Source organism: Dasypus novemcinctus, chromosome 23 (genome assembly GCF_030445035.2).
Source record: "Dasypus novemcinctus isolate mDasNov1 chromosome 23, mDasNov1.1.hap2, whole genome shotgun sequence".
In the NCBI taxonomy this organism is placed as follows: domain Eukaryota; kingdom Metazoa; phylum Chordata; class Mammalia; order Cingulata; family Dasypodidae; genus Dasypus; species Dasypus novemcinctus.
The window spans coordinates 17,173,146-17,199,353 of record NC_080695.1 but is presented as its reverse complement, the minus strand read 5'-3'; the positions used below and the strand labels follow the sequence as shown (position 1 = coordinate 17,199,353).

Sequence of the window (26,208 nt, the reverse complement as noted above, 5' to 3'; positions counted from 1 at the left end):
TGTGGGCTGGCGTTGCCTGGGCCTCACTACTGCCAGCAGAGGTGTCTTCAGAAGCGAATGGACCGTCTGGCTCAATGGGAGGTAGTGACCTGCTTCAGAGCCACTCTCGTACCACATTTCAAAGAGTGCCTTAGTCCACAGACCCTGATTTCTGTCTGAGGGATTGGCAGGAACAAAGTCTTTCTGGGCCCAGAACTGGGAACCTGGGGGGCTGCTGCTGGGGTGGGGAGTGGGTCTTGCAGAAGGGACCTGAAAACCCAGGGTTGTGTATCTGCTCTGCAAATCTCAGCTGCAGGCCTGCCTGTCCTAAGGTACAAACTAAAGATGGGGCCACCTTAACTTTAAGTAGCTCTCTACAGGCTCTTCTTTGCTGGCAGAGAGTTTAATAAAAATATTCACTGATAGAAAGCCCCCCAGCATTTGCCCCAAAGCCGAATAAATTAAGTTGTGTCCCTGGTCCTGTGCGGGAGAGGCAGGCAGGCCCCTCTGCTGCTCGTGGCTACTGCCTCTTCCAGATGGCGACGATGTTGGAGTCCGTCAGAGCGGTGAGGTAGGTCAAGGTGGGGTTGGCCACCACTGTGTTCACCATGGTCTTGGTCACCATCTGGCCAAGGGCCCAAGGCTGGGGCCACTTAAGGATCTGGTGGGAAGAGCCAGAGAGAGGGTGGGCTCCCGGTGTCCCCCACACGCAGCCTCTGGTGCGGCCAGTCCCCAGCACGGGTACCTGTGTCGGGGGCTGCGGGGCTGCCTGCGGTGGGCGCTGCTGCTCCAGGACCTGCCTGATGTCGTAGATCCACACGTTGCCCTCCTCATCTCCACAGAGCACAGTGCCCTCATCTGCGAAGACACAGATAGGTGCCTAAGGGGCGGGGGTGGGGCAGGGCTCCAGGAGGTGGAGGGTGGGCTGAGGCAGGGCAAGCTCACCAGGACAGGTGCTGAGCGAGAAATAGGCCAGCTCGGTGGGTGACCACTGCAGCCGGGCCAGGACGACCACTGCCACTGTGGACTTGCTGCCCCGGCCTGCCCAGGTCTGGCTCCAGCTCCATAGGCAGATGGTGCCCAGGCCGTTCCCCTTAGAGGCTGTGGGAGAGGACAGAGAACTGTACCTGGAACTGTACAGCTCCTCACCAGACAGCTCCTAGTCCACACTGGGGATCCCTCAGAGGCCCCTGACCTTCAGCCCCAGCCCACGAAGGCTTCACTGTGCCCATGTGGTTCCCAGGAAGGCAGACTGTGCCCTGGGCTGGCTCACTCACCCACGACATCCTCATTCACAAATGCCAGCCCGTCCACTCTCCGTCCAGCTGCCTCGGGGCCCTCGGAGAAGGTGAACTCCACTTCACACACCCTGCAGAGCAGGGAAGATAGCCGGGCCAGCCGTTACACATACACACCCCCCCCACCCCCCAAACCCTGCTCATGTCTTCGAATCTCTGCTGGATGCCTGCTCTGGGCCATGCACCAGCAAAGGTCAAAAGATACAACAAAAATCCACACTTGGCACTCGAGGGGTCAGCTTTGCTCTGGAAGCGGGGCCAGAATTGGGAGACCTGGAGTTGCGAGATAGTGGGAATAGGCAGCTGGAGGCCTGGGTCTTCCCAGGTGGGGGCAAGGTGACCAGGAGAGGCCTCTGTGACTGAGTGTGAAGGATGAGCAGGGGTGCCCCAGCCAGCCGAGGGGGAGGGGAGGCGACTCCACGCCAAGCGCGGGGGGCCTGAGGGAGGCGCTGCAGGGCTGGGAGTGCTGCAACGGGGGCATTTGCTCTGACCCTGAGCACGGTGGGTGCTGACTGGGTATTGGCTGCTTAAAGGCAGGAGTGTTGTAGATCCCCCTGTGCCTGGAAAGGACCCCCAGCGGCTGCACGGGATGAGGAGAAGCAGAAGCCCCTGACACATGCCACGGGTTGGGGTGGGGCAGACAGGCCTAGGCTAACTCCCAGGTGGGGCAGGGGGCCGCCGCCAGCGCTGGGCTGGACGACTGCAACAGTTCTTCCGAGGCTACTACTCTCTCCACACAAGTGACTCAACGCCACCCACCCCTAAAATTCTTTCCAGGTTGCTCACTGCACTTAGGATAAAACTCAAAATTCCTACCCTGGCCAACAAAGCCCAGCAACCCTGGCTCCAGGCAACCTCGCCACTTCAATTTGTGCCACTTCCACTGGCTTTGCCAAGCTCTCCCACCACTGGCCCTTTGCACATGCCGTTCCCTCTGGGCACTGTGCCCCTCCCTCCCTCTGGCTGGCTCCTTTGCCTGCCTTGTGGAGCAAGCCTGAACCAAACAGGCTGTCCATGTATCCACTGGTCACCTCACCAGAGGCCCCCGGGACCCCCAGTTTGAAGAGGCCTCCCTGTTACCCTCTCTTGGGACATCTCTTTCCTCTGAAGCTCACATCGTCCTTTGAGGGGTTTATTTGGCTGCCTTTGTTCAATGCCTGTCTCTTGACCATGTGCTCGAGGGCAGAGATCCCACGGTAAACGCTCTCAAGAACCTTCCAGCAAATACAGATAAGCCGTGAAGTCTCCACGTGGCGTTTCCAGAGTCTCATCTGTACCCAGACACCATCTCACCTCTCTAGCCCAAGAACAGAAGTGACTGCCCCACTTTACAATTGAAGAAATGTAAGCAAAGACAGGTGACACTGCTGGTGAACCGAGGAGCCAGGTGATGGGATCACAACCCGGAGACGGACCCGGCCCCGCCGAGCCCCACAGGAGAGGGGACAGCATCTCTGAAGAGGCCCCTGACAGCAGCCCTTGGGGCAGGACTCCACCCCAGCAGGTGTGCTTAGGCGGACCTGGGCCCATCTTGACAACGCCCCCCGTGGCTCCAGGGCTTGCCTTTCAGGGGACCCTGGCCCATCCTCACCTCCTCTTTTGGGGCTGGTCCAGCCGCACATCCCAGCAGCAGCAGCCACCTTCACAGCCAGCCAGCAGGTAGGCGTCTGGGCAGGAGGTGACGGGGCAGAGGCGCAGGGGGATGGATGCAGTATCGAGTGTTAGCAGCTGGCTGCGGCCAGGGTGAGACGGAGCCGTGAGTCATTTGTTGTTCCACTGAGCAGCGGGTCCCTGTGCCCCCGTGCCCCCGAGCCCTGCCCCAGGGCATTACCTGGCCTGGAATTCATAATCGTGGTTGGGTACCCCGATGTCCCAGAGGATGATCCGCTTGTCATAGGAGGCAGCTGAGGAGAGGGAGGGGAAGGACATGGGTGGCCCTGCTCCCTTCCTGCAGGTCGCAGCTCAGGCTGAGACAGTGGTCCCAGCATCAGAGCCCCTCCAAGAGAGGAAGGTCATGGCTGGGACACAGGAAGGTCCAAGGCCTGCAAGTCCTTGTCTTCTCTAACCTAACGTGCTGGCACCGGGCAGCCGTGCCACGGCAGGCCTCAGCCCACATCACCCCTTACTGGGTTACCACACCAGAGGGTCGGAGGTTATCAGCCCACATCACAGGAAACAGTGGCCCGAGCTGTGGAAAACTCCAAGGCCACAGAGCAGATGGGGAGTAAAGCTGGCATCTGAAGTCCACTGACACGAAGCCCATGCTGCTTCTACCAGAACCAGAGCTGCCCACGGCCTGCCCGCTCAGTGCGCTCAGCCTGGTGAGGGCCTTGCCATCCCGGGGTGGGGGTGTACGGGGGGCACCAAGGATGCCAGGGCCGCAGGGCAGGGTTGTTGGGGCAGTGGATGTGGGAAGAGGGTCTTACTGAAGAGGTGGGTCTCGTGGGTGGGGCTGAAGCAGAGGGTGGCGATGGCTTTCTTGTGGGCCCGGATGACCCCGCAGCAGAAGCCGGCGCGCACGTGTAGTAGCCGGACCAAGCCCCGCAGGCCTGCGGCCGCCAGCACACTCCAGCGCTTCTTGTGGCCTGCTTGTGTGACCACCGATAGGGCTGTCCAGGCCACCGAGAAGAACTCCTGGGGATGGGACAGGGGAAGGGTCATTGAGGTCTAGAGCTGTGTGCATGAATGAGCAGGCAGCGTGCCCCTGGGTAACTGAGGCTCAGCATCAAAGGAAAAAGGCACATGGTGATGCGTGAAAGGCACATCCCCATCCCAATGCTTTGGTCCCCAGGAGCCAGGGCTGGGCCCTGGCACTCACCTCCCCGGGCACCTTGTACTTGTGGAGTACGATGCCCGTCTGGCAGTCTATCACACACACGGCCTCCCCGCCACACGTGGCCACAGTCTGGGAAGTGGCCCTCGAATGCCCTGTTTTGGAGGGTCAGCCTTGTGAAAGGTTTTCTGCAATGCTCGCCCGTGCAGCTCCCTCCTCTCGGCCCCAATGGCCCTTTTCAGGCTCTCTCTGCCTCCAGGTTCCCCCACCCGTTGAGGCTGCACTCCCAAGCCCCTCGTTCTGCTCCTGTCGCCCCCGGCCCGGCCCCCTGCCCCACCTGCCCACCCATGTCTACCCTCCTCCCAGGCTGGCTCGAAGGCGCAGGCCCATAGCTGCGTCTCCAGGTCCTGTGGGCTGTTGTTCTTGCTGTGGCACTGCAGGAAGTACAGGGGCTCCAGCTTCAGGCCAGGCTGTGGGGACAGGGCGGTCACGGGTGCCCCGGCCCTTGCTCACCCACCCCACGCTCCCTGCCACTCGCTCACTTACCTGGCTGCCATCAGGGCCCACGGGGCTGCCCTCTGCCTTGGCCAACGGGGAGGTGCACACCCGCTTGCTGGGAGAGAGGCTGAGTGGGGCATCGTCTGGCCGTTTCAAGGCCACCAGCCTCACCTGTGGAGGGGCCGGGGCTGGGGGCTGAGGGCCTTGTGGCTGGGGGCCCCCTGCCCCGGTTTCCCTCCCTGTGATAGCCTGAGTCCTCCCATGAGCATGGGGGGCAAGGGCTGGCTGCCCAGGATCAGAGGGAACTAGCTTGGGCCTGGGCAGCAGGCTCCCGGGCTCATTTCCAGGTCCTGTGTCCCCTGCAGCTTCCCCAGCAGGCAGGGCCATGGCTGGCAGGCTCTCAGAGCCCTGGGGAGAGCCACAAGGACCCACACTCACCCTGGGCTCGTGGGCGGCCTCTGAGGGTCTCTCTGGGAGGTCTGCCTCAGCTACCTGGGTCCCACCGGAGGCCACGAGCTCCTCAGAGATCATCCGCACCTGGGCGGGGCCAGGCAGTCAGGAGGCGGGGCACAGTTCTGGGTGCCCCCAGCCCCTCCCCGGGTGCCCCGTCAGTGGGAGCTTTTGCTTCCAGAGCTGGGAACAGGTCTTCCCAGGCAAGAGGGCTCCCCTCTCCACCCCACTCCCCACAGTCCACTAGCCTCTCACAGGCCAGAGACCTCCAGGGCAGTGGAGGCTGTGGGAGCCAGCGAGAAGGCAGGACAGCCGACTCCCAGGACAGCAGGTGAGGACATACCCGCCACTGGGTGAACTCGCTGAGCGACTCGGGCCCGTAACGAATGTCCCTGACGGCAGAGCTCACGAAGTCCGCCTGGGCCTTCTCAGACGCCTCCTCAGGGCCCAGTGCAGCCATGAACTTCTCCCAGTGAGCCGTGACCTGGTGCAAGAGGGACCACCGATCCAGGCTGGGCCCAGCCCCCTGGACCCTGTGCGGCACCTCTGTCGCCACCCGCACTGTAACCACAAGTATCTCACCCCCATTACCCCCTGGAAGCCCCCCTGAATGGCAGCCTCCGAGTTGTAGGTGGCACAAGCCTAAGCAAAACACACGTCAGAAAGAGCCTGGTAAGATACTAGGAAAAGGTAAAAACACTCAACGGCCCCCCCGCTGTGCCCCACTTGCAAACCTGGAGGGCAGAGGACAACTGCCCACACTCCTCACTTCAGGAGGGAGGCAGCGCCACACTCAGAACGAGCCAGGCAAAGGTCTGTGACAGGCCACTTCATGACACAGGAATGAGCCCCTGTAACCATCCACCCCTGCTTACCCGGCTGGTCAGTTCCCGGTTCAGGTTCTCCACCTGAGAGGAAGTCAAGGAAGCATCCTTGCCATTGACCTTCCGGAGCTTGGGCAGGAGAAAGGAGACTTTCAGGTTTTCACTGACCTGGGGAGGGGGAGGGAGGCGTGGCTCAGGGGCTGCCCCCAGCTGGGGCTCGAGGGCTGCTGACCCTGAGCCCATGCAAGTCCAAGCCCCAGGCATGTGGACGGGAAGGGGCACCCACCGTCAGGAAGGGGTTGCCTTCCAGGCTGAGCTCCTCAAGCTCTGGAAACTGGCACAAGACAGTGACGTCCCCCAGCTGGTTGTTGGCACAGCGGAGGACGCGCAGGTGGGACAGACCCAGGTTGGCAGGCAGTGTCTCCAGTTGGTTGTTGGAGAGGTCCAGCTCTTGCAGCAGCTTCAGGCGGCCCAGGAGCTTGGGGTCCAAGTGCTCAGAGAGCAGCTTCAGCCCTGACAGGCTGGGGTGGGGGGCAGGAAAGGCTCAGGGGGCATGCAAGCCTCCTTCCCCCATTAGGCTGTCTCAGAGGCTTTCTGGCCTCACGTTTCTGGTACATGTAAAGCTTCCCCTCTCTCGTTTATTATTATTTATTTATTTATATTTTTTTAGGTACTGGGCCAGGGAATGAACCCTGCCTGTGCTCAACCACTGAGCCACATCTGCTTCCCAGGATTGGTCTCTTCGTTTGTTTTGCTTCTTGTTTATTTTTGTCTTTTTCCCAGGAGGCACCATTAACTGAACCCGGACCTCCCATGTGGGAGGCCGGCACTCAACCGCTCGAGCTACATCCCTTTCCCTCTCCTTTATTTTTTAACATTTAAATCTTGTAATTACTTGAGTCCTCAGGGCCGCAGGGAGGCTTTTCCTGACTCCCTCGGGGGGTCCTTCATAATTACCTCAACAGGTTGTTCAACCCCCTCTTCCTGCAAGTCTGCCTCCTTAGGAACCCAGGCGCTCTTCCGGGGTACGACTGCTCAGGGACCCCTCCGCCAAGGGTGGGACAGCAACCCAGCCCTCCTTATGATAAAAGGCGCCCGGCCCGAGTGATTAGAGACTCCGCCGGGCCCGGAGGGCGATAACGGGAACCGACAGGGAGTGGGGAAGGTCCCGGCTTTTCTTCCCCACCGCCCGGGGAATCAGGCCCAGACGCCCAAACAGCCCCCGGAGGTGGCGGCGTGGCCCCGGTCCTCGGACACACCCTCGCCCCGGCGCGGCCCTTACTCCAGGCTCCGGATCTTCCCAAGACGGTCACTTTTGGGCCGGCCCCGCTGCAGCAGCAGCCGCGCCGAGAGGGGGCCCATGGCGAGGCGGCGCGGCCCGCTGTGGACAGAGCGGGGGCACCAGAGGTCGGCGGAGCCTGCGCTTCCCGGAGCCGGGTGCGGGCTCGCGGGTGCCGGAGCCCAGGAGGTGGCTCCGCGCGTGCCCACCGGCAGCCACGACCGGAAGGAAGCGCGCGGTGAATGCGTGCCCCGCGGCGCGGACTACAACTCCCAGCGGCCTCCGCGCCTGCGCCCCGGCCTCCCGGGCGGGGCGATGGCGGCGGCGGCGGCAGCTTCGGCGGTGGCCGAGGCACCAGAGGTGCTTCGAGAATGCGGCTGCAAGGGCATCCGGACCTGTCTGATCTGCGAGCGGCATAGCGATGGTGACCCGCCCTGGGAGCTCCCCCCGCAGGTAAGGGCTGGGAGGGGAACCGTGTCCACAAAGTCCATTCTTCGTAGGGGGAAACTGAGGCCCATGTTGATTAGGACACGCTTCCACAAACGACGTTCTTCATACGGGGAAACAGAGGCTCAGCCTGGCCGTAGACAGGTCCCAGACCAAGCCGTGTCACCCGCTTTCCCGGGTGAGAGGAGGGCTTGGAGGAGTGGCCTTGGGAGTGGGAAAGGGCTGGGACGTGGGATGTAGTCCGACCACAGCGCGCCTCTGGGACCTTGGGGGAGCCGGTCTGCAAACTTCTACTTAGCCCCGCCGTGTCTGGTGCTGGAGCTTCCTGAGCAGGTGGGAGACGGCTGGGAAAGAGGGTGGTGAAAACTAGGGCAGAGGTGCCGGAAAGGCTTTTGGCTGAAATGGACGAGAGATTAATTCCAATTATCGAAAAAGGATTCGGAACCTTTGAACTGGGTCTGCAAGTATTTTAGTTGGTTTCCAGGGAGCGCCAGGCTGCGGGAGCTGCTGGGGTCAAGGCTTGGGGTGAGTGCATGGGCTGGGAAGGTGGAGGAATGCTTCAGGTGAGGGAGAGGAGGCTGGAGAGGGGGGTGCCCCCCCCCCCCCCACGGAGTGCCTAGTGTGTGGCAGCTGAGCAGGTTAGACTTACCCTGAAGGCCACGGAGAGCCGCTGGAGGGTTTTAGGGAAATGATGAGGTCAAATGTGACTTTGGGAATGCAGACATGGGACACTGTGGCGATAGTACCGTCTCAGTCTGAATGGCTGTGGTGTGAGGAGGGAGATGTCCAGGATGACTCCCCAGTTGGGGTTTTTTGTAGGTTTTGTTTGTATTTTGAAAACTAAAGGCATTTATTTCTGTCATACATCATCGTTGAAAGTGAGTTTCCCACTCCATTGGTACAGGCAGCTCTGTTTCATACCAAACAGGGTGCTCAAGCCAGCCCTTGAGGGGAGAAATAGCAGACGTCTAGAGATAGAGATGTCCCCTTAAGGAAGCGTCGCCTCAGTTTTAATGTGTCCAGTGGGGGATGGGGCCAGGAGGCAGAGATGGTAATCCAGAGATCAGAAAGTATCTCAGCTGGTGTCAGAGGCTAGTGAAGTGAAGCTGCAAAAGGGGCTGAGATCCCCGGGAAGAGTAACAGTGAGATAAACAGGAGGGCTAGGGTGGGATCCTGGGGATGGGAGTGGGGAGAGAAGAGAGGCTACAGAGGGCCAGGACTGCGTTTTGATGGGCTGTGTTTTTTTTTTTTTTAGATTTATTTTATTTATTTCTCTCCCCTTCTCCCTGCTGGTTGTCAGCTCTCTGTGTCCATTCACTGTGTGTTCTTCTGCATCCGCTTGTGTTATCCAGTGGCACTGGGAAACAGCATCTCTTTTTTTGTTGCATCAGCTTGCTGCGTCAGCTCTCTGTGTATGCGGCGCCACTCTTGGGCAGGCTGTGCTTTTTTTTTCATGCAGGGCGGCTATCCGTGCGCATAGGGCCCCTACACGGGGGTGCCCCTGCGTGGCCCAGCACTCCTTGTGCACGGCAGCACTGCACATGGGCCAGCTCACCACACGAGTCAGGAGGCCCTGGGGAGCAAACCCTGGACCCTCCATATGGTAGACGGACGCTCTATCGGTTGAGCCACATCCGCTTGCCCTGATGGGCTTTAAAGTCTGAGCTGAGTGAGATCCAGCCGAAACCTCAATAAATCTGTGCCTCAGTTTCACAAGTAGGGATTGTTATGATACCTGCTACCTCCTAGGGTTGTCTTGATGATTAAAGTGGAAAATCCATGTGAAATAGTTGGTGAAGTGGAAGCAAATATTAGCTATTTCATTAAGAGATCCAGAAGAAGAAAGTGCACTGGAAGCTAAGGGAGAGCTTTAAGGAGTAGTAATGAGCAATGTGACATAGGTTGAGTGTGCCTGCATGGAAGACCTAAAAGAGACTAATGAATATGACAGTTGACAGAGTGTGGGAACCGCTGAGAGAGTTGGGTTGGGGGACAGATGCAAATACAGGAATCACGAGGTTGTTGAAGGGAAGGGAGGGAGTAGGCAGAAGCTTGGAAGGCCAGGGATGGTTTCTTCACTGTCTTAGAATGTGAGAGACCTGAGAGTATTTCCAGAAGAAGAAGAGAAGGAGATGGAAGAAGGGAAGTGAGTTAGTGGTAAGGTTAGGTTAGGGTCAGCTCATGGTGTGAGGACTTGAGAGTTCAGAGCTGGACTTGGGAAAGAATCTACCTTGAACTGAAGGACGGCCTTCTTGCACTAAGAGGGAAGGAGAGGAGAGGAATTTGGGAGAGGAAAGGAAGGGGTGCTGAGGAACTCAAATTGAGTGCCATGCCCAGTGGAGAGTGGGGGGCAGGGCTGGCCCTTTGAGGGCAAGACTTGTAACTCCTGGGATGGGGGAAAGTCATGGCCCTGGGTGTGGAAGTTCACCTGCTCTTCAGGCTGGCAGTCTCCCTGGCTGGGGCATGGATGGGGGGGCATGATCCAGAACCACTTCGGGAGTGTTCACTTTTGCTGGGGAGGGAGGCAAACCCCATATCTGGGTAGAGGACCCAGAAGAGTTGCACCATAGGTAGGGAAAGCAGGTGGGAAGGGCAGGCAGGAAAAGCTTCTTGGAAGAGTAGATCCTCATCCTGGTCTCCCAAAGGTGACAGGTACCATCCAGCCTATGGGAAACTGGGGGTAGAGTTAGCAGAGACCAAAAGGTTGAGGGTCAATCCACTCAACAGGATAAGAATAATCTCTTCAACAAATGGTGCTGAGAAAATTGGATATCCACATGTGTTGCAGTTTGAAATTATTTATGAATTCCAAAAAGATTATGTTTGCAAACTGGTCTGTTCCTCTGGGCGTGATACCCCTTGATTGTATTATGTTCAGCTGAAATGCCTTTGATTAAATTATGTTAAGATTAGGGATTTGATTTGACCATATCAGAAGAATGTAACTCAGTTTGAGTCCCTGCTCCCTCTGTGGGCTATATAAATGGACATTTAATGTAAGGAGACACACAGGGAAATAGATGCACAGAAAAAGACATAGCAGAGAGAACTTGGTTTTGACGCTGGAGCCCTGGGGAGAGATGAGCCTTTTGCCTGAGAGTTTACAGCTGACCTTGTGAAGCGACCAGAGCAGCTGAGAAGCCCTGAGAGATGAGCTTTATGTCAGCCTGCAGCTGAGACTGGAAGAAGCTGGGAGCCTTATGAGGAAGAAGGAAGGCTGAACCCTCGCAGACATTGCCCGCCATCTTGCTTCAACACATGGCAAATGACTTTGGATGAGAAATCAACCTCGAGTAGGACTCTTTAGAGCCTTTTAACTGTAAGCTTTTTACCCCAGATAAATACCCTTCATAAAGGCCAGCAGATTTCTGGTATTTTGCATCAGCACCCCGTTGGCTGGCTAATATAACATGTGAAAGAACGTACACCACAATATATAAGAATTAACTCAAAATGGATCAGTGAGGGGGGTGGGGGGTACATGGGGACCTCATATTTTTTTAATGTAATATTAAAAAAATGAATTAAAAAATAAATAAATCAAAAAAGTAAAAAAAAGAAACTGCAGGAGAAAAAATTCTAGCCAAGTATTGTATACCCAGCAAGGTTATTTTTCAAAAATGAGGGTGAGATTAGAATATTCACAGATAAACAGAAACTGAGAGAGTTTATAACAAAAACACCTGCCCTGCAGGAAATACTAAAGGGACTGCCACAGCTTGAAAAAAGAGGCAAGAGAGAGAGGCTTGGAAGAGAGTGTAGAAATGATGACTGCATCAGTAGCAGTAACTAAAAACGTCAAAAATAAAATGACACATAAAATGCAAAGATTAAAGTGGATGAAATTTTTTAAAAAATGGATCAGTGACCTAAATATAAATGCTAAAATTATAAAACTCTTAGAAGAAAATATTAGGAAATAGCTTCAGGGCCTTGTATTATTAGGCAATGGATTCTCAAACTTTACACTGAAAGCACAAGCAACAAGAAGAAGTATAAACTGGACTTCATCAAAGCTGAAAACTTATACTCATAGTGGAAACAATTAAAAACAACAGCTGGGGGGGTACTGGGCTACTGGCCGGGGGGTCACTGTTGTGGGCCCTGGGAGAGCAGCGGCAATCCTCCAGGTGCAACGGCAAGAACCAGGAAGGAAGGAGGGCCCAACAGTGGGCTCTTGATACTAATGGCTACACTTTTGAGCCTATGCACCTGCAATAAGAACAAGGCCTAGAGTAGCATTGTGCCTGGGGGTTTCCTCCTGACAGCCTTCATGTTACTCAAATGTGGCCACTCTCACAGCCAAACTCAGTGTGTAGATGTGATGCATTCCCCCCAGCGTGGGACACGACACCCGGGGATGAGCCTCCCTGGCACCGAGGGATCACTACCACATACCAGCTGAAGAAGCAACTAGAAAATGACCTTGAATCAAAGATTCAATGCGGAACAGCAGAATATACCTGTCTACATATAATAACATGACTTCGGGAAGCGGTTTGACCTAATGTAAGGGGGAAATGGAAAGAAGAAATGAGATTATAAGGCTGTGAGTCTCTAAAAAAGAGTCTGGAGGTTGTCAGAAGGAATACCCCTATGTGCAACTGAACAGAGTCTAAGAGACAGATAAGGTAGATACAACCCCAGGTATTGGTTCTTTTGAGGGATAAAGAGACCCACGGGTTCTATGGTCATGGCAGAAGGGGTTCACTGCCATGACAGATGGCCCTTCTTTGGAGCTGGTGTTTCTGCGTGATGGAAATGGACTCAGAGGGGATCTCTTTTCACAAGACTTGCATGCTACTTTATTGGAATTGTAGTTGGTGCTGGGTTTAAGATATATGTAGGGGATTTGAATCTCTGGACTGATAATATGACACCCAGGCCCAGAGCCTCAACAGACTTCAGCTCCTACACTTTGACTTATTGGACTTACTCCACTCAGCTAACATGGAGTTGAAGAAGGTCAACCACCACAACATGGAGCCTAGAGTGTCTACAACTAGAAGCGGGAAGAGTGCATCCAGTACCCATGTGCAATCTAAGCCCTCACTTGACATAGGTGTGCAATGGACACAACCAATCCAATGTCCACAGAGAAAATGTGGAATGGGTGTGGGAACGGTAGCCATGGGGGCTGCTGGGTGTGGGGAACGGGAGGAAGAGATGAGATGTGGAGGCGTTTTCGGGACGTGGAGTTGTCCTGGATAGTGCTTCACGGACAATTACGGGACACTGTAGATCCCCCCAGGGCCCACTGGATGGAACGTGAGAGAGTCTGGGCTATGATGTGGACCATTGACTATGGGGTGCAGTGATGCTCAGAGATGAACTTACCAGGTGCAATGGATGTATCACGATGATGGGAGAGAGTGTTGCTGTGGGGGGAGTGGGGGGCGGTGGCGGTGGGGTTGAATGGGACCTCATATTTTTTTTTAATGTAATTTAAAAAAAAATAAATAAATAAATATTAAAAAAAAAATTTGAAAAAAAAAAAAGCTGAAAACTTTTGTGCATCTAAAGGCATTACAAGAAAAAAAAGGACATTACAAGAATGTGAAAAGACAACCTACAAAATGGGAAAAAAAAAAATTGGAAGCCATCTGATAAATACTTAATATTCAGAATATATAAAGACTTCCTACAATAGAACAACAAAAAGGTAAATAACCCAGTTAGAAAATGGGCCAAGGATATGAATAGACATTTCTCCAAAGAAGATATACAAATGGCCAATAAACACATAAAAAGATGCATAATGTCATGAGTCATTAGGAAATGTGAAATCAAAAACACTATGAAACCACCTTACACCCACTAAGATGGCTGTTATTAAAAAGCAAAACAAAATGACAAGTCTTGACAAGGATGTAGAGAAACAGGAGCCCTTGTACATTGGTGGAAATGTAAAATGGTGCAGCCACTGTGGAAAACTGTTTGGTGGTTCCTCACAAAGTTAAATTTAGGATTACCATATGACGTGGCAATCCCATTCATAGGTATATTCCTAAAAGAATTGAGAAGAGGGACTCAGACAGATAATTGTACATCGATGTTCATTGCAGGCTTATTCACTGCAGTCAAAAAATGGAAGCAAGCAAACAATGCTTTATTCTAACTATTTCGTACAAGAGAAATCACACAACATTTGTTCTTTCGTGTCTGCTTTATTTCACTCAACATAGTGTCTTTAGGGTATATCCATATTGTAGCATGTATTGGAACTTCATTTGACGGCTGAATAATACTCCATTAGATGGTGTAGTAGTTTGGCATTGTTTATGAATTCCAAAAATAGGTATTGTATTATGTTTGTAAACTGGTCTGTCTGAAGCTTCACTTTTATTTAATTAAATTATGGTTAGGCCTCTCATTGGGCCATGTCAGTAGGGCGGGTGTGAGTCACCACTCCTTGGTGGGTGGGGACAGGGACTCACAGATAAAAGACATGGCAAAAGACAGAGTTGGGAGTTTTAAACTGGAGCCTGGGAAGTAAGCACACAGAGGAGCAGAGCAGCTGAGCTTGGAGAGAATCAAGCCCCGGGGAGAGAGGCAAAGCCTAGAGAGCTTCATAGTCTACAGCTGACCTTGTGGAGAAAACAAAGGAGCTGAGCCCAGAGAGAAATGAGCCCCAGGAACGCTGACAGACGTCGGCAGCCATCTTGCTCTAACACGTGGCAAAAGACTTTGGTGAGGGAAGTAACTTATGCTTTATGGCCTGGTATCTGTAAGCTTCTGCCCCAAATCAATACCCTTTATAAAAACCAACTGATTTCTGGTATTTTGCATCAGCACTGCTTTGGCTGACTAATACAGATGGATAGACCACATTTTGCTTATCCATTCATGTTGGTGGACACTTGGGTTGCTTCCACCTTTTAACCAGTGTCAGGTCCCTGCTTTCAGTTCTTTTTTGCTGCTTTTCTCTCTCTCTTGTCCTTCTGGGACTCAAAGGATGCGTACCTTGTATGCTTGATGGTGTCCCAGAGATCCCTCAGGCTCTGTCCAGTTTTCTTCACAGCATTTTCTTTCTGCTCCTCACTTTAATTTCATTGGTCTTGTCTTCAAAGTCACTGATCCTTTCTTCTGACTATTTAAATCTTCTATTGAATTTGACTAACAAGTTAGGCATTTCAATGATTATACTTTGCAGCTCCAAAATTTCTTTGTTCCTTTTTATAATTTTCATCTCTTTATTTTGTTCAGACAACTTTTTCCTAATTTCCTTTAGTTCTTTATGATTCCTTTAGCTCATGGAACATACTTAAGGCAGTTGATTTAGAGTCTTTGACTAATAGTTCTAATAGTCTTTAACTAATGAGCTTCCTTGGGGATGGTTTCTGGCAAAAAATAAAACAAAACTTTTTCCTGTGATTGGGCCATGCTTTCCTGCTTCTTTGTGTGTTTTGCAGTTTGTTTGTTTTTTAAAAGATATTCTGAGTATTATGTTGTGGTAACTCTGGAAATCTAGTTCTCCCATTCTTCTGGATTGCTAGGGTTCATTCTTTTCTTGCTTTCTTTTCTTTCTTTTCTTCCTCCCTCCCTCCCTCCGTCCCTTCCTTCTTGCATTTCTCCTTCCCTCTCTCCCTCTACTTCTCTTTTTCATTGTTGTATGTTGGAGCTGTCAATTTGTGACTTTTCCAAACTAGTTTTGCTCCCAGTGAGGGAATAAAGAGAGAGAGAGAGAGAAAAGGGGTATTGCCTCTTCAAGGTGCCTCTGCTGCTTCTGCCTGAGAGGGGGATTAAAACAATGGCTGCCCTAAGAGCTGGCACCACAATGATCCGAAGGTGTTGATTGTAGTAGTCTGCCAAAGGGCTGCCGATACAAAGTACCAGAAATTCATTGGCTTTTATAAAAGGTATTTATTTGGGGTAAAAGGTTACAGTCCCAAGGCTGTGGAAAGTCCAACTCAAGGTACCATAAGAGGTACTTTCTCACCAAAATCAGCTTTCACATATTGAAGCAAGAGGGCAGGCGATCTCTGCCAGGTTTCAGCCTTCCATTCTGGGCTTGCTCTTTTTGAGGCTCCATGGTTCCAGCTTCTTCCTGCTCTCAGCTGCAGGCTTGTCAGATGGCTTGTGTCTCAGGGCTTCCTGTATCAGTCTGGGCTCTCTTCCCAAGGTCAGCTGTAGGCCATCAGGCAAATGGCCCATCTCCCCCCAGGGCTTTAACTGTTTGAGCCTTCTCCTTTCTGTCACGTGGCAGGATCAAAAATAACAAAGTTCTCTCTGTGTGTTCTTGAGTGACCCAGCAAGGGGGCAGGGACTCAGCCCAAGTCATGCCCTCTGATGTAGTCAAATCGAAAAGCCCAATTTTAGGGAAGCAGACGTGGCTCAACTGATAGAGTGTCCACCTACCATACAAAGGGTCCAGGGTTCGATACCCAGGGCCTCCTGACTTGTGTGGTGAGCTGGCCCACGTGCAGTGCTACTGCGCACAAGGAGTGCCATGCCACGCAGGGACGCCCCTGTGTAGGGGCACCCCATGGTCAAGGATTGAGCCCTGCAAGGAAAATTGCCCCACGTGAAAAAAGCGCAGCCTGCCCAGGAGTGGCGTCACACACGTGGAGAGTTGATGCAGCAAGATGATGCAACAAAAAAGAGACACAGTTTCCTGGTGCCACCTGACAATACAAGCGGATTCAGAGGAACACACAGCGAATGGACACAGAGAGCAGACAACACGGAGGGGGATGACGGAAAGAGAGATAAATAAAAATAAATCTTTAACAAAACAAAATCCAATTTTAACAGGTAATCTGATCACAGACATCTCAGCTGAAATTCAGTGCAGTCAAAGGGTATCACACCCAGAGGAAGAGATTAGTTTACAAACATAGTCTTTTTCTTTTGGGGATTGATTTATAAATAATCTCAACCTGCCACACTGATGAAAAGCGGCAGTCAGCTATTTGACACACACACGTCAGTTTTGGAGGACTAGATCCTGTACCAGGAGTCGAGGCTGCAGTCACTGCTGCTTGCCACATGGCTGCGGGATGAGGGGTGGGAGCGCTGCTCAAAGGGTGACACAGACTGGTATTACTTCCTCCAGCTCCTCCCTGGGTGCTGCGCAGTGTCCCAGATTCCAGAGTTTCAGACAGTTCTGCCAGTTCAGGACTTGTTTTGGTGGAGGGCCTGATTCCTGGGGCTTCTGGCTCCACTGTCTTCCCACACTGCCCTCTCAGTTCTCATCTGAAGGGAAATTCCAGCAGCATGCCTCCACGGCTGCCTCGGAGCGGCGGGACCCTCCAGGCTGCCCCCCTCGGCAGCAGAGGGCGTCCCCTCTGGCCTCCCAACATGCCTTGCTCACCCTCTGGACAGCCCCAGCGTCGCAGATTTCACTTCAGCATATTTCTGGAACCCCGGTGTGGACTGGATGCTTTCACACTCGTCCTCTCCTTTAATCCCCACAGGGTGGGGGGTGGACACAGTACTTCCCGCAGTGTGGACTCCCGGGCTGCCTCTGGCTGTGCAGCCTCGAACCTTGGCCGAGCCTCAGCTGCCCCGTCTGTAACAGGGAGGAAACGGCCTTGGGAACGGGGATGCTCTTCTCTCCTGCAGATGGGGAAAGAGAGTCCAGTGCTGTGCTCATTCAGGAGGGCTAATGGCCTTTCCCAGGAGGCAGCCCTGGCAGGGGGTCTGCCTCCAAGTCCAGGACACCCACCTCTGGACCTCAGCTGCTTTTGGGGGTGTCTTCAGGGGCATGGCAAGGGCAGGAGAGCTGGTTTGCCCTACAGCTCTTGATCCGGTACCCAAGAGAGCCAGGGCTGGAGGGCAGAGTTGGGAGGTTCATGGCTTTTGTTTAGTTGGGGTTAGACTTTGCCGGGTATAAAGGCGAGGAGAAAGGAATCATCAGAGACCCCCTCAGAGGCAGCTGGCCGTGGGCAGGGCTGCTCGAGGGGGCCTCAGGGTGGGCACACCCGTGCAGACTGACCAGGCTTCCCCGGCTCAGGCCCCCCCGTCTGTCTTTTGCAGAAAGCACACCGCTTTCTCTACTTGCCCAGCACTGGCTGGGCAGTGGGCGACGAGCAGTCTGACTTTGAAGACTGGGCCTTCCCCTTCCCAGGCGTGACGCTCATAGAGGACTTCGTGAGCCGGGAGGAAGAGGCCGAGATGGTGCGCCTGATGGACCGCGACCCCTGGAAGCTCTCCCAGTCTGGCCGGAGGAAGCAGGTATGCTGGGCAGAGCGTGGGATGGAAGCCCGGAAGGTCAGAGAACCCTGGCGCACCTTTCCTCTGCCCCCAGCGGGGCCTCTCGGGGCCCTCCTCTGCAGCCTCACGGGGCTGCCCCTGACCTCGGGCTGTGGGGCGGCCAGGGCGAGGGTGTGCGGGGAGGGCCAGATGCTCAAAGGCCGCCGTGGCTGCTCCGTCCCTTATGCACCTCTCCAGGGCCGGCCCGCGCGTGGTGATGGTCACCTAGGATTTCTAGAAGGGAGACCCCAGGGGATGCCTCCATGGCTGCCGCACGCCTCCACCACACTGGCTTCCTCTCACACGAAGCGCTCTCGGTGCACTTCACCTGTTCTCGCACATGCTCCCGCTAGTCCTCTGGCCTGGAGGCCCTCATGTCCTCCCCCTCTGTCCCACTCTTTCTAGCTCATTCCTTCTGTACCTCACGGTCCTTCAATCCCCCCAGAACCTGTGCCCCATCTTCCTTAGTTTGCCAGGGGCTGCCGCGACAAATCCCACACAGTGGGCTGGCTGAACCGCCGGTTCTGGAGGCTCGGAGGCCACCAGCCAGGTCTAGGCAGAGCCTGCTTCTCCCTGAGTCGGCCGCGTTCCGGCTCCCCTCGGCCTGTGGCGGCCTCTCTCCCTGCTTCCATTCGCAGCTCTGACTCCCACTGCCTTCTCGCTTCTTCTCACGCTGCGTGTGTTTTTTCTGATTACAAGGCCTGCAGTCGTACAGAGTGAGGCCCACTCCGGTTCACCTCGGCCTCCTCTACCTGCTTTTCTGAAAGATCCTAGTCACAAATGGGTCCCACCTCTACTAAAACATCTTCAGAGCTCCTCGTTACAAATGAGTTCACACCCACAGGGACATGGATGAAGCCCCGAACCTGTCTTTATGGGGGACAGTCCCCGACGCCACGCGTCCTCCCCCTCCTTCACTTTCCCTCCTCGCCCCTCTTGCCTTCTCTCCTCACCTGATCTAAACAGCACCAGGGGAAAAAAGACAACAGTAAACAAGCCAACACACAGCACCAGCAGTCGTCACGGCCACGTCTTCCTGAGCTCCCTCGCCCTGGCCCCCTCACTTCTTCGTACTCTTGTTGCTGAACGTGACCCTGGTGAACCCAGCCCTCCCCCCAGCCAGGTCTGCAGCTGCACAGCACCCGTGGCCTGAGAGGCCGCTGCAGCCTGCAGAGGGGCTCCCTTCAGTTACAGACCCCGAGGCCTGCAAATTAAGCCGAGCCCTCCCTGCTCTCAGCAGCAGGCCGGATTCCAGGCACACTCACCGCGCCACCCTCCTCTTCCAAACCTTCTCTCTTCTCCTCCTGCCGCTCTCCTCACTCTCCACTGAGCCTCCGTGGAGCCTTGCTTCACCGAGGAAGCCTGTTCGACCACACCCCCGCCCGCCTCTGTGCACGTTGCCACCTGTCCTGTTTCTAGGGCTTTTCTCCAAGGCCACCCTCCCTGCACTTGGGATCCCGATCCCACCCTGTCTCCTACTCAAAAGATGACCCTCCAGCACCTCTCCCCTCTCTCTCCTGCAAGATCAGTCCTGCCTCCCACTGGACCTTCATTGTTGGTGTAGCAGCAGGCTCCAGCCCTGTCATCTTTGCAGCAAAATTCCTTGAACACATCTGTTTTCCCAATTGTCCTCTCTTCCTGTTCCTTCTTACTGCACTCAAAAACTGCCTGTCACTGACCCCCACAACCCAGACCCAGTGGCCAGCGCTCAGGCTTCCTCCTGCGGGCCTCCTAGTAACGCATGGTGCAGTTGTCACACCTTCCTCTTTGAAACACTTTTCCTCACTGACCTTCCGGGACTCCCCTGTCTTGGGGCTTTTCTCCCACCTTGCTGCCTGACCCCTTGCAGGCTGCGACCTCCTCCGCCCCTGACCTGGGGAGGTTGCAGTGCCCCGAGGCTCAGGCCTTGGCTGCTTCTCCTCCCGCCTGGACTCACTCCCTCGGTGGCCTCAGCCGTGGCCCTGAACCCCACTGTGTTTAGGCCTCCCCCGGTGCCTCCGCCCAGGCTGCGCAGCTGACCACACCCCAGTCTGAGCTGCACCTCATCCCCCTGCACCTGCGGTGGTCCCGCCCCACAGATTCCAGCTGCCGTCTGTCTGCTCAGGCCGGAAACCCCGCAGCCTTCCCAGATTTTTCTGTCTCTCCTGCTGCGCTTCCAAGCCACTGGTAATTCCTGTCCGCTCTTCCTTCAGAACACATCCCGAATCTGAGCACATCTCACCCCTTTCACTGCCACTGCCTTGATCTAAGCCTCTCCAGCTTCTCTGCCTGGGAGTCCTACAGGCACTTCCTGCTTAGGTCCTTGCTCCAGTTAATTTTTGATACAGCAGGGAAGTGATCCCTTTAAAAACTAAGTCAGATCTTGTCACTTCTCCGTTAAAACCCTTCAGTGAAATGCCAGAGTTCTTACACCCACCTAGAAGGCCCTATGGGGTGGCCCACCCCGTCAGCCTGGCACCTTTCTGTTCCTTGCCCCCCCGCCCCGTTCCTTAAACACCCTGGCTCTCCTTTGCACCACCTGCACATCTGCATGCTCCTTCCCGTCTGTTCCCCAGGGCTGCTGTGGCAAGGTCACTTAAAACAGCAAAAGTGCATTTGGTTCATGGCACTGGAGGCCTGACGTCCCAACTGAAGGGGGTGGCAGGGCCGTGCCCCCTCTGGAGTGTGAGGGGAGGACTCTGTTCCTGCTGGCAGATGGCATTCTCTGCCTGTCGTCCTGTGGCCTTCTCCCCTCTGTGTGTTCACATTTCTTATAAGGACACCAGGAATTTTGGGCTAAGGACCCACCCTGCTCATGACCTCACTTTAACCGTCTTAATTCTACCTGAAATGACCCTGTTTCCTAAGGTCACATTCTGAGGAGGAGGATGCCGACCTTTTTTTTTTTTTTTGAGGTACTGGGGCTGGGAATTGAACTCTAGACCTTGTATGTAGGAAGCTGGCGCTAAACCCCTGAGCCACACTGGCTCCTCGCCAACCTGTTTTTTTGGACAATTCAATCCTTAACACCCCTTTTCAGGGAGTGCCTTCTCTGCGAGGCCTTCCTTAGCTAGAATTCCTGTGCCCACCTTAGGGCCACCTCTCACTCCTGCCTCAGCCCCTCGGCCAGTCGTACTTCATCCGCTGTTCCCAGGTAGCCTGGCCCCGCGCTCCACTGCACTCCCTGCTTGGGCTTCCAGCCCGCTGCCGCCTGGGGTGGCTGTGGGAAGCTCAGGTGTGCTGAGGCAGGAGAAACCTGGGAGGGTGGAGATGCCGCCGCCGCCACTCAAGGCAGGAGTCTGTGGGTACAGGCTCCCTTTCCTCCTCCCTAGCCACATTTCTGAGGGCCTCCTGCAAGGACCCTCCCTAGTGGTGTGTGTGCGTGTTTGTTTTGAGGTAGAACTCACATACCATAACTCATATAAGAGTCACCCATGTGAAGTACACAGTTCAGTGTTTCTTTCACTCCCAAAAGAAACCCCTACCTGTTAGCAGGGACTCTCCCTTTCTCTGCAGCGCTAGGGAACCACTATGCTACTTTGTTTCTCTATGGATTTGCGTGTTCTGGACATTTCACAGAAATGGAATCATACAAGATGTGGCCTGTCATGAGTGGTTTCTTTGATTTACCGTAATGTTTATGAGATTTATTCATGTTGTATGTATCAAAACTTCATTTTTTAAATGGCTCAATAATATTCCTTTGATATATATATATCACATTTTATTTATCCATGCAGCTGTTGATGGACACTTGGTTTGCTTCCACCTTTTGGCTATTGTAAGTAATGGTGCGATGAAAACTGGTATACAAATATTTCTGAGTCTTTACTGTTAAATAATAATAATAGCAATCCTTGTGGTGGTATCTTGTGTTTTTTATTAGTGTTTCCCTAATGACTAATGTTGAGCATCTTTTTTTTTTTTAAAGATTTATTTTTTATTTATTTCTCTCCTCCCTGCCCCAGTTGTCTGCTCTCTGTGTCCATTCACCGTGTGTTCTTCTGTGACCACTTCTATCCTTATCAGTGGCACCGAGAATCTGTGTTTCTTTTTGTTGTGTCAGCTCTCCATGTGTGCAGCGCCATTCCTGGGCAGGCTGCACTTTCTTTTGCGCTGGGCGGCTCTCCTTACGGGGCACACTCTTTGCACGTGGGGCTTCCCTAAGTGGGGGAAACCCCTGAGTGTCACGGCACTTCATGCGTGCATCAGCACTGCACATGGGCCAGCTCCACACGGGTCAAGGAGGCCCGGGGCTTGAACCGCAGACCTCCCATGTGGTAGGCGGACGCCCTATCCATTGGGCCAAGTCCACTTCTCTTGAGCATCTTTTGATGTGTTTCTTGGCCATTTGTATCTCTTCTTTGAAGAAATGTCTGTTTGTCCTTTGGTCATTTTTTAATTATCTTTTTGCTCTTGAGTTGCAGGAGTTGTTGGTATATTCTGGATATTAAACCCTTATCAGCAATGTTTCTAAGTGTTTTCTTCCATTCTGTAGGTTGCTCTTTCCCTTTGTTGATAATGTCCTTCGATGCATGAAAGTTTTTTTTAATTTTGATGAAGGCCAGTTTTTCTTTTTTTTTTTTTTTGAGGTACCAGGGCCAGGAATTGAAGCTGTGACCTCTTATGTGGGAAGCATTCAACCACTGAGTCACATCAGCTCCCCTGAGTTGTTTTTTTTTTGTTTGTTTGCTTGTTGTTTGTTTAGTTTTTAGGAGGCACTGGGAACCAAAACTGCCAAGCAGGCACCTAACTTGAGCCACATCTGTTCCTCTCTATTATTTCTTTTGTTGCTCATGCTTTTGGTGTAAAATCTAAGAGTCCATTGCCTAATACAAGAATCTGAAGATATTTCCCTGTGTTTTCTTTTAAGAGTTTTATGGTTTTGTCTTCTACATTTAGGTTGTTGATCCATTTTGAATTCATTTTTGTATACGGTGAGAAGTATACACTCCTTTGCGTGTGGATTTCCAGTTGTCCCATTTGTTGTCCAGTTGAAGATGACCAGTGTTTCCCTTTGGATGGGCTTGGCACCTTTGCCGAAAATCAACTGGCCGGTCCCAGAACACCACAGTCTTCAGGGGAAAAAGCGTTGTCTTGGTGCTGCCTCGCTTTTGGACTTCTTGCCACAAAGGCACAAGCCCATAAATTCCTATTGTTAAGCAAACCCTTTGCATGGTATTTGTTTTAGCAGCTAGGAAACTAAAACACCATATAGTTTGCTCATTGATCTTTGCTGAATTCGCTTATTAAAGTAACTTTCTTGTGAATACTTCTGAATTTTCTATATATAGGATCATGTCATTTGTGAATACATAATGGTTTTTCTTTTTCTTCTTCCTTTTCAGTTTTGATGCCTTTATTTCTCTTTCTTGCCTAATTGCTCTGGCTAGCACTTTCAGTACAATGTTGATTAGAAGTGGTAGCAGTGGGCATCCTTGTCTTGCTCCTGATCTTACAGTGAAAGCTTCCAGTCTTTCACTGTTGGGTATCGATGTTTGCTATAGATTTTTTATCAGGACCTTTATCATGTTAAGAGAGTTCCCTTTTATTCCTAGTTTTCTGAGTGTTTTCATCATGAAAGGATATTGATTTTGTCTGCATCAGTTGAGATGATCATGTGTTTTTTCCCCTTCATTCTGTTAATGTGGTGTATTACATTGCATTTCTTATGTTGAACTACCCTTGCTATATTAGTCAGCCAAAGGGGTGCTGATGCAAAGTACCAGAAATCTATTGACTTTTATAAAGGGTATTTATTTGGGCTAAAAGCTTACAGTTACAAGGCCCTAAAGAGTCCAGCTCAAGGTACCTTAAGAGGTCCTTTCTCACCAAAGTCAGCTACCACATGATGAAGCAAGATGATGGGTGATCTCTGTTTGGTCTTTCCTTCTTCCTCTTAAGACTCAGTGAGCCCAGCTTCTTCTGATCTCAGCTGTAGGCTGGAATAGGGCTCCTTTCTTTCTGGGCCTTCTCAGCTGCTCAGCTGCTCTGTTCTCTTCAGCTGCAAATTATTGGGTGAATGGCTCATCTCTCCCCAGGGCCTTATCCCAGGATCAGACATGACAGATCTCTCCTCTTTCGTGTGTCTTCTTGAGTGAGTGTCTGATTATATAAGCTCACCAAGGGGGCAGGGACTCAATCAGAGTCATGCTTTACTGAAGCAAAAGCCCTAAACTGATGTTATCAAGTAATCTTGAATCCTTTGAATTTAATACAATCAAAGGGTATCGCACTCAGAGGAAGAGATTGATTTACAAACATAATCTTTCTCTTTTGGGGATTCATAAATACTCAAAATGTCACATTTGCATTCTGGAGTAAATCCCTCTCAGTCCTGGTGTTTAATGCTTTTAAAATACTGTTGGATTAAGTTGGCCAGGATTTCGTTGAGGATTTTTGAATGTATATTCACGGGATATTGGTCTGTAATATTCTTTTCTTACTTGTGCTGTCTTTATCTGGCTTTGGTATCAGGGTAATGCTGGCTTTATAGAGTAAGTTAGGGAGTGCTCTCTCCTCTGCTTTTTGGAAGAGTTGAAAAGATTTGACATTCTTTTTTAAAAGCTTGGCTTCACTTGATAGCAGCGAAGGCTTCCCTAATGTGTTTTTGTTTTTTAATATATTTTTTTCCAGTAAACAGCATTTTATTTTATGACATTGTGTTAATACAATAAATATACGAAACTTCCAAACCATTGGAAACACTCAACATAAGGTGTCAGACAGAGGACATTTTCATAGAATTGTGACAGTCACCATGATGGCAGCGCAATACTATTCTTACAAAATACACAAACATCTCTAGATAAATAATCCAAGTCCCAACTTGGATTACAAATCACCGAGCAATGATTTTCCAGTGTTCAAACTTGACTTTGAAATAAAATAGCCACAACTTAATATTTCAAACTGAAAAAATGACTTGGATGCCTATTATGTGAAGACCATTTCATGGCCTGGGATACCAGCTAATTTTAATAGTAAGTGTAAAAACACTAACAAATGCTAATCTTTTGCTGACTGAAAATGTGACTATTTACTGATTAATTTTCAGAGACTAGTGAGGAATAACAATTTAAAGCCCCTTTCATACCTGATCAAACAGTAGATATTGCCATCATTTTAATGCACATCTATGTTTTCAAAAAAATAATTTTCTCCCATAAACTTGAATTAAATTAACCCAAGTAACTGAATTTTAAAACACCATTTTCCCCTATTTACACAAAAATGATATTTGTTGGGTTTAACTGTTCTTTGTTATCTAACAATGCTACCTTTAGGGATTTCTGCACAAGAGAGAAGCACTCCTATTCTGAAGGAAAGTACTTTGTGCATCTTAGGGTTTTTTTGCAAGTGCCTGTGATAGATCTGTTATTTGTGTTTAAAGAGAAACAAAAATGGACTTGTGATATAAATTAATGGTAGATATGTACTCTTATGATTTTATAGTTAATGTTTTAGAATGTTAGTAAAATCCACACTCACTAAACCATACTAATTAAACAGATTCTCGGGAAACGGACTTTGGCCCAGTGGTTAGGGCGTCCGTCGACCATATCGGAGGTCCGCGGTTCAAACCCCGGGCCTCCTTGACCCGTGTGGAGCTGGCCATGCGCAGTGCTGATGCACGCAAGGAGTGCCGTGCCACGCAAGGGTGTCCCCCGCGTGGGGGAGCCCCACGCGCAAGGAGTGCGCCCGTGAGGAAAGCCGCCCAGCGTGAAAAGAAAGAGCAGCCTGCCCAGGAATGGCGCCGCCCACACTTTCCGTGCCGCTGACGACAACAGAAGCGGACAAAGAAACAAGACGCAGCAAATAGACACAGAGAACAGACAACCAGGGGAGGGGGGGAGATTAAATAAATAAATAAATCTTAAAAAACAAAACAAAACAGATTCTCAGTAGTAAAATGATATCCTTTGGAAAACTTGGAATTCACTTAGGTCATTGAAAATTTGGATAGAGATTATCACTGATCAGCAGTATTTATGCAAACAGCTTTAAATTTATAATCTGAATTCTATTTCCTTCAGAATAAAAGAAGTATCTCCAAGTATATTAATTCAATAAAGATCCAGTAAGTCAAATGTAAACACCATCAGGGTGGGTTCATGTTACCTGCTGTCATGTAGAACTTTATAAAGAGATAGATACATCTCTCCTCACCGTCACACCTCCAGCATGAAACTCATTTTAACTCTATATTTGGGGAAGAAAATAAAATTATTTAACCATTTATGCACATCTGGTTTTTTTAAAAGGATTTAGTCTTAAATCATATAATCCAATAGACTACCCTCATTTAAAGTCAAATTCAATAAATCACTGCCTATCATTCCACAATCTTAAAGACTTCCAAAACACAGTACTGTGACTTTACAAATGTCTTTAAGTCATTTTATCAGCATTACAAAGATTCAAAGTTTGAACCCAAATACACTATAAGAATAACTTCTGTGCTGCATTGTAACAATTTTAATGTTG

General features: G+C 51.6%; 2 protein-coding genes across 3 annotated transcripts in view; one reads left to right on the top strand and one right to left on the bottom strand.

Moving 5' to 3' along the window:
• Positions 1-361: 361 nt before the first annotated feature.
• Positions 362-7,332, bottom strand: LRWD1 (leucine rich repeats and WD repeat domain containing 1). 2 transcript variants are annotated; one of them, XM_004448287.5, is made up of 15 exons: positions 7,105-7,332; positions 6,109-6,343; positions 5,874-5,990; positions 5,342-5,482; positions 4,987-5,085; positions 4,597-4,719; positions 4,406-4,520; positions 4,096-4,205; positions 3,704-3,911; positions 3,109-3,181; positions 2,869-3,009; positions 1,257-1,348; positions 925-1,080; positions 725-837; positions 362-640 (listed from the first exon to the last, which is right to left on the bottom strand). In XM_004448287.5, exons 1-15 carry the CDS (start codon positions 7,182-7,184, stop codon positions 500-502), a joined length of 1,944 nt encoding a protein of 647 aa, XP_004448344.1. In that variant the 5' UTR covers positions 7,185-7,332; the 3' UTR covers positions 362-499. The 2 variants fall into 2 exon arrangements, with proteins under 2 accessions (XP_004448344.1, XP_071067274.1); XM_071211173.1 differs by lacking the exon at positions 7,105-7,332 and adding an exon at positions 6,780-6,798.
• Positions 7,333-7,392: 60 nt separating this feature from the next.
• Positions 7,393-26,208, top strand: part of ALKBH4 (alkB homolog 4, lysine demethylase) — a 33,260-nt gene continuing 14,444 nt past the window's right edge. Inside the window, exons 1-2 of the mRNA XM_004448290.5 lie at positions 7,393-7,554; positions 17,527-17,724. Coding sequence (XP_004448347.1) covers positions 7,417-7,554; positions 17,527-17,724 — 336 coding nt within the window. The 5' untranslated portion in view covers positions 7,393-7,416. The remainder of the gene's footprint in view (positions 7,555-17,526; positions 17,725-26,208) is intronic.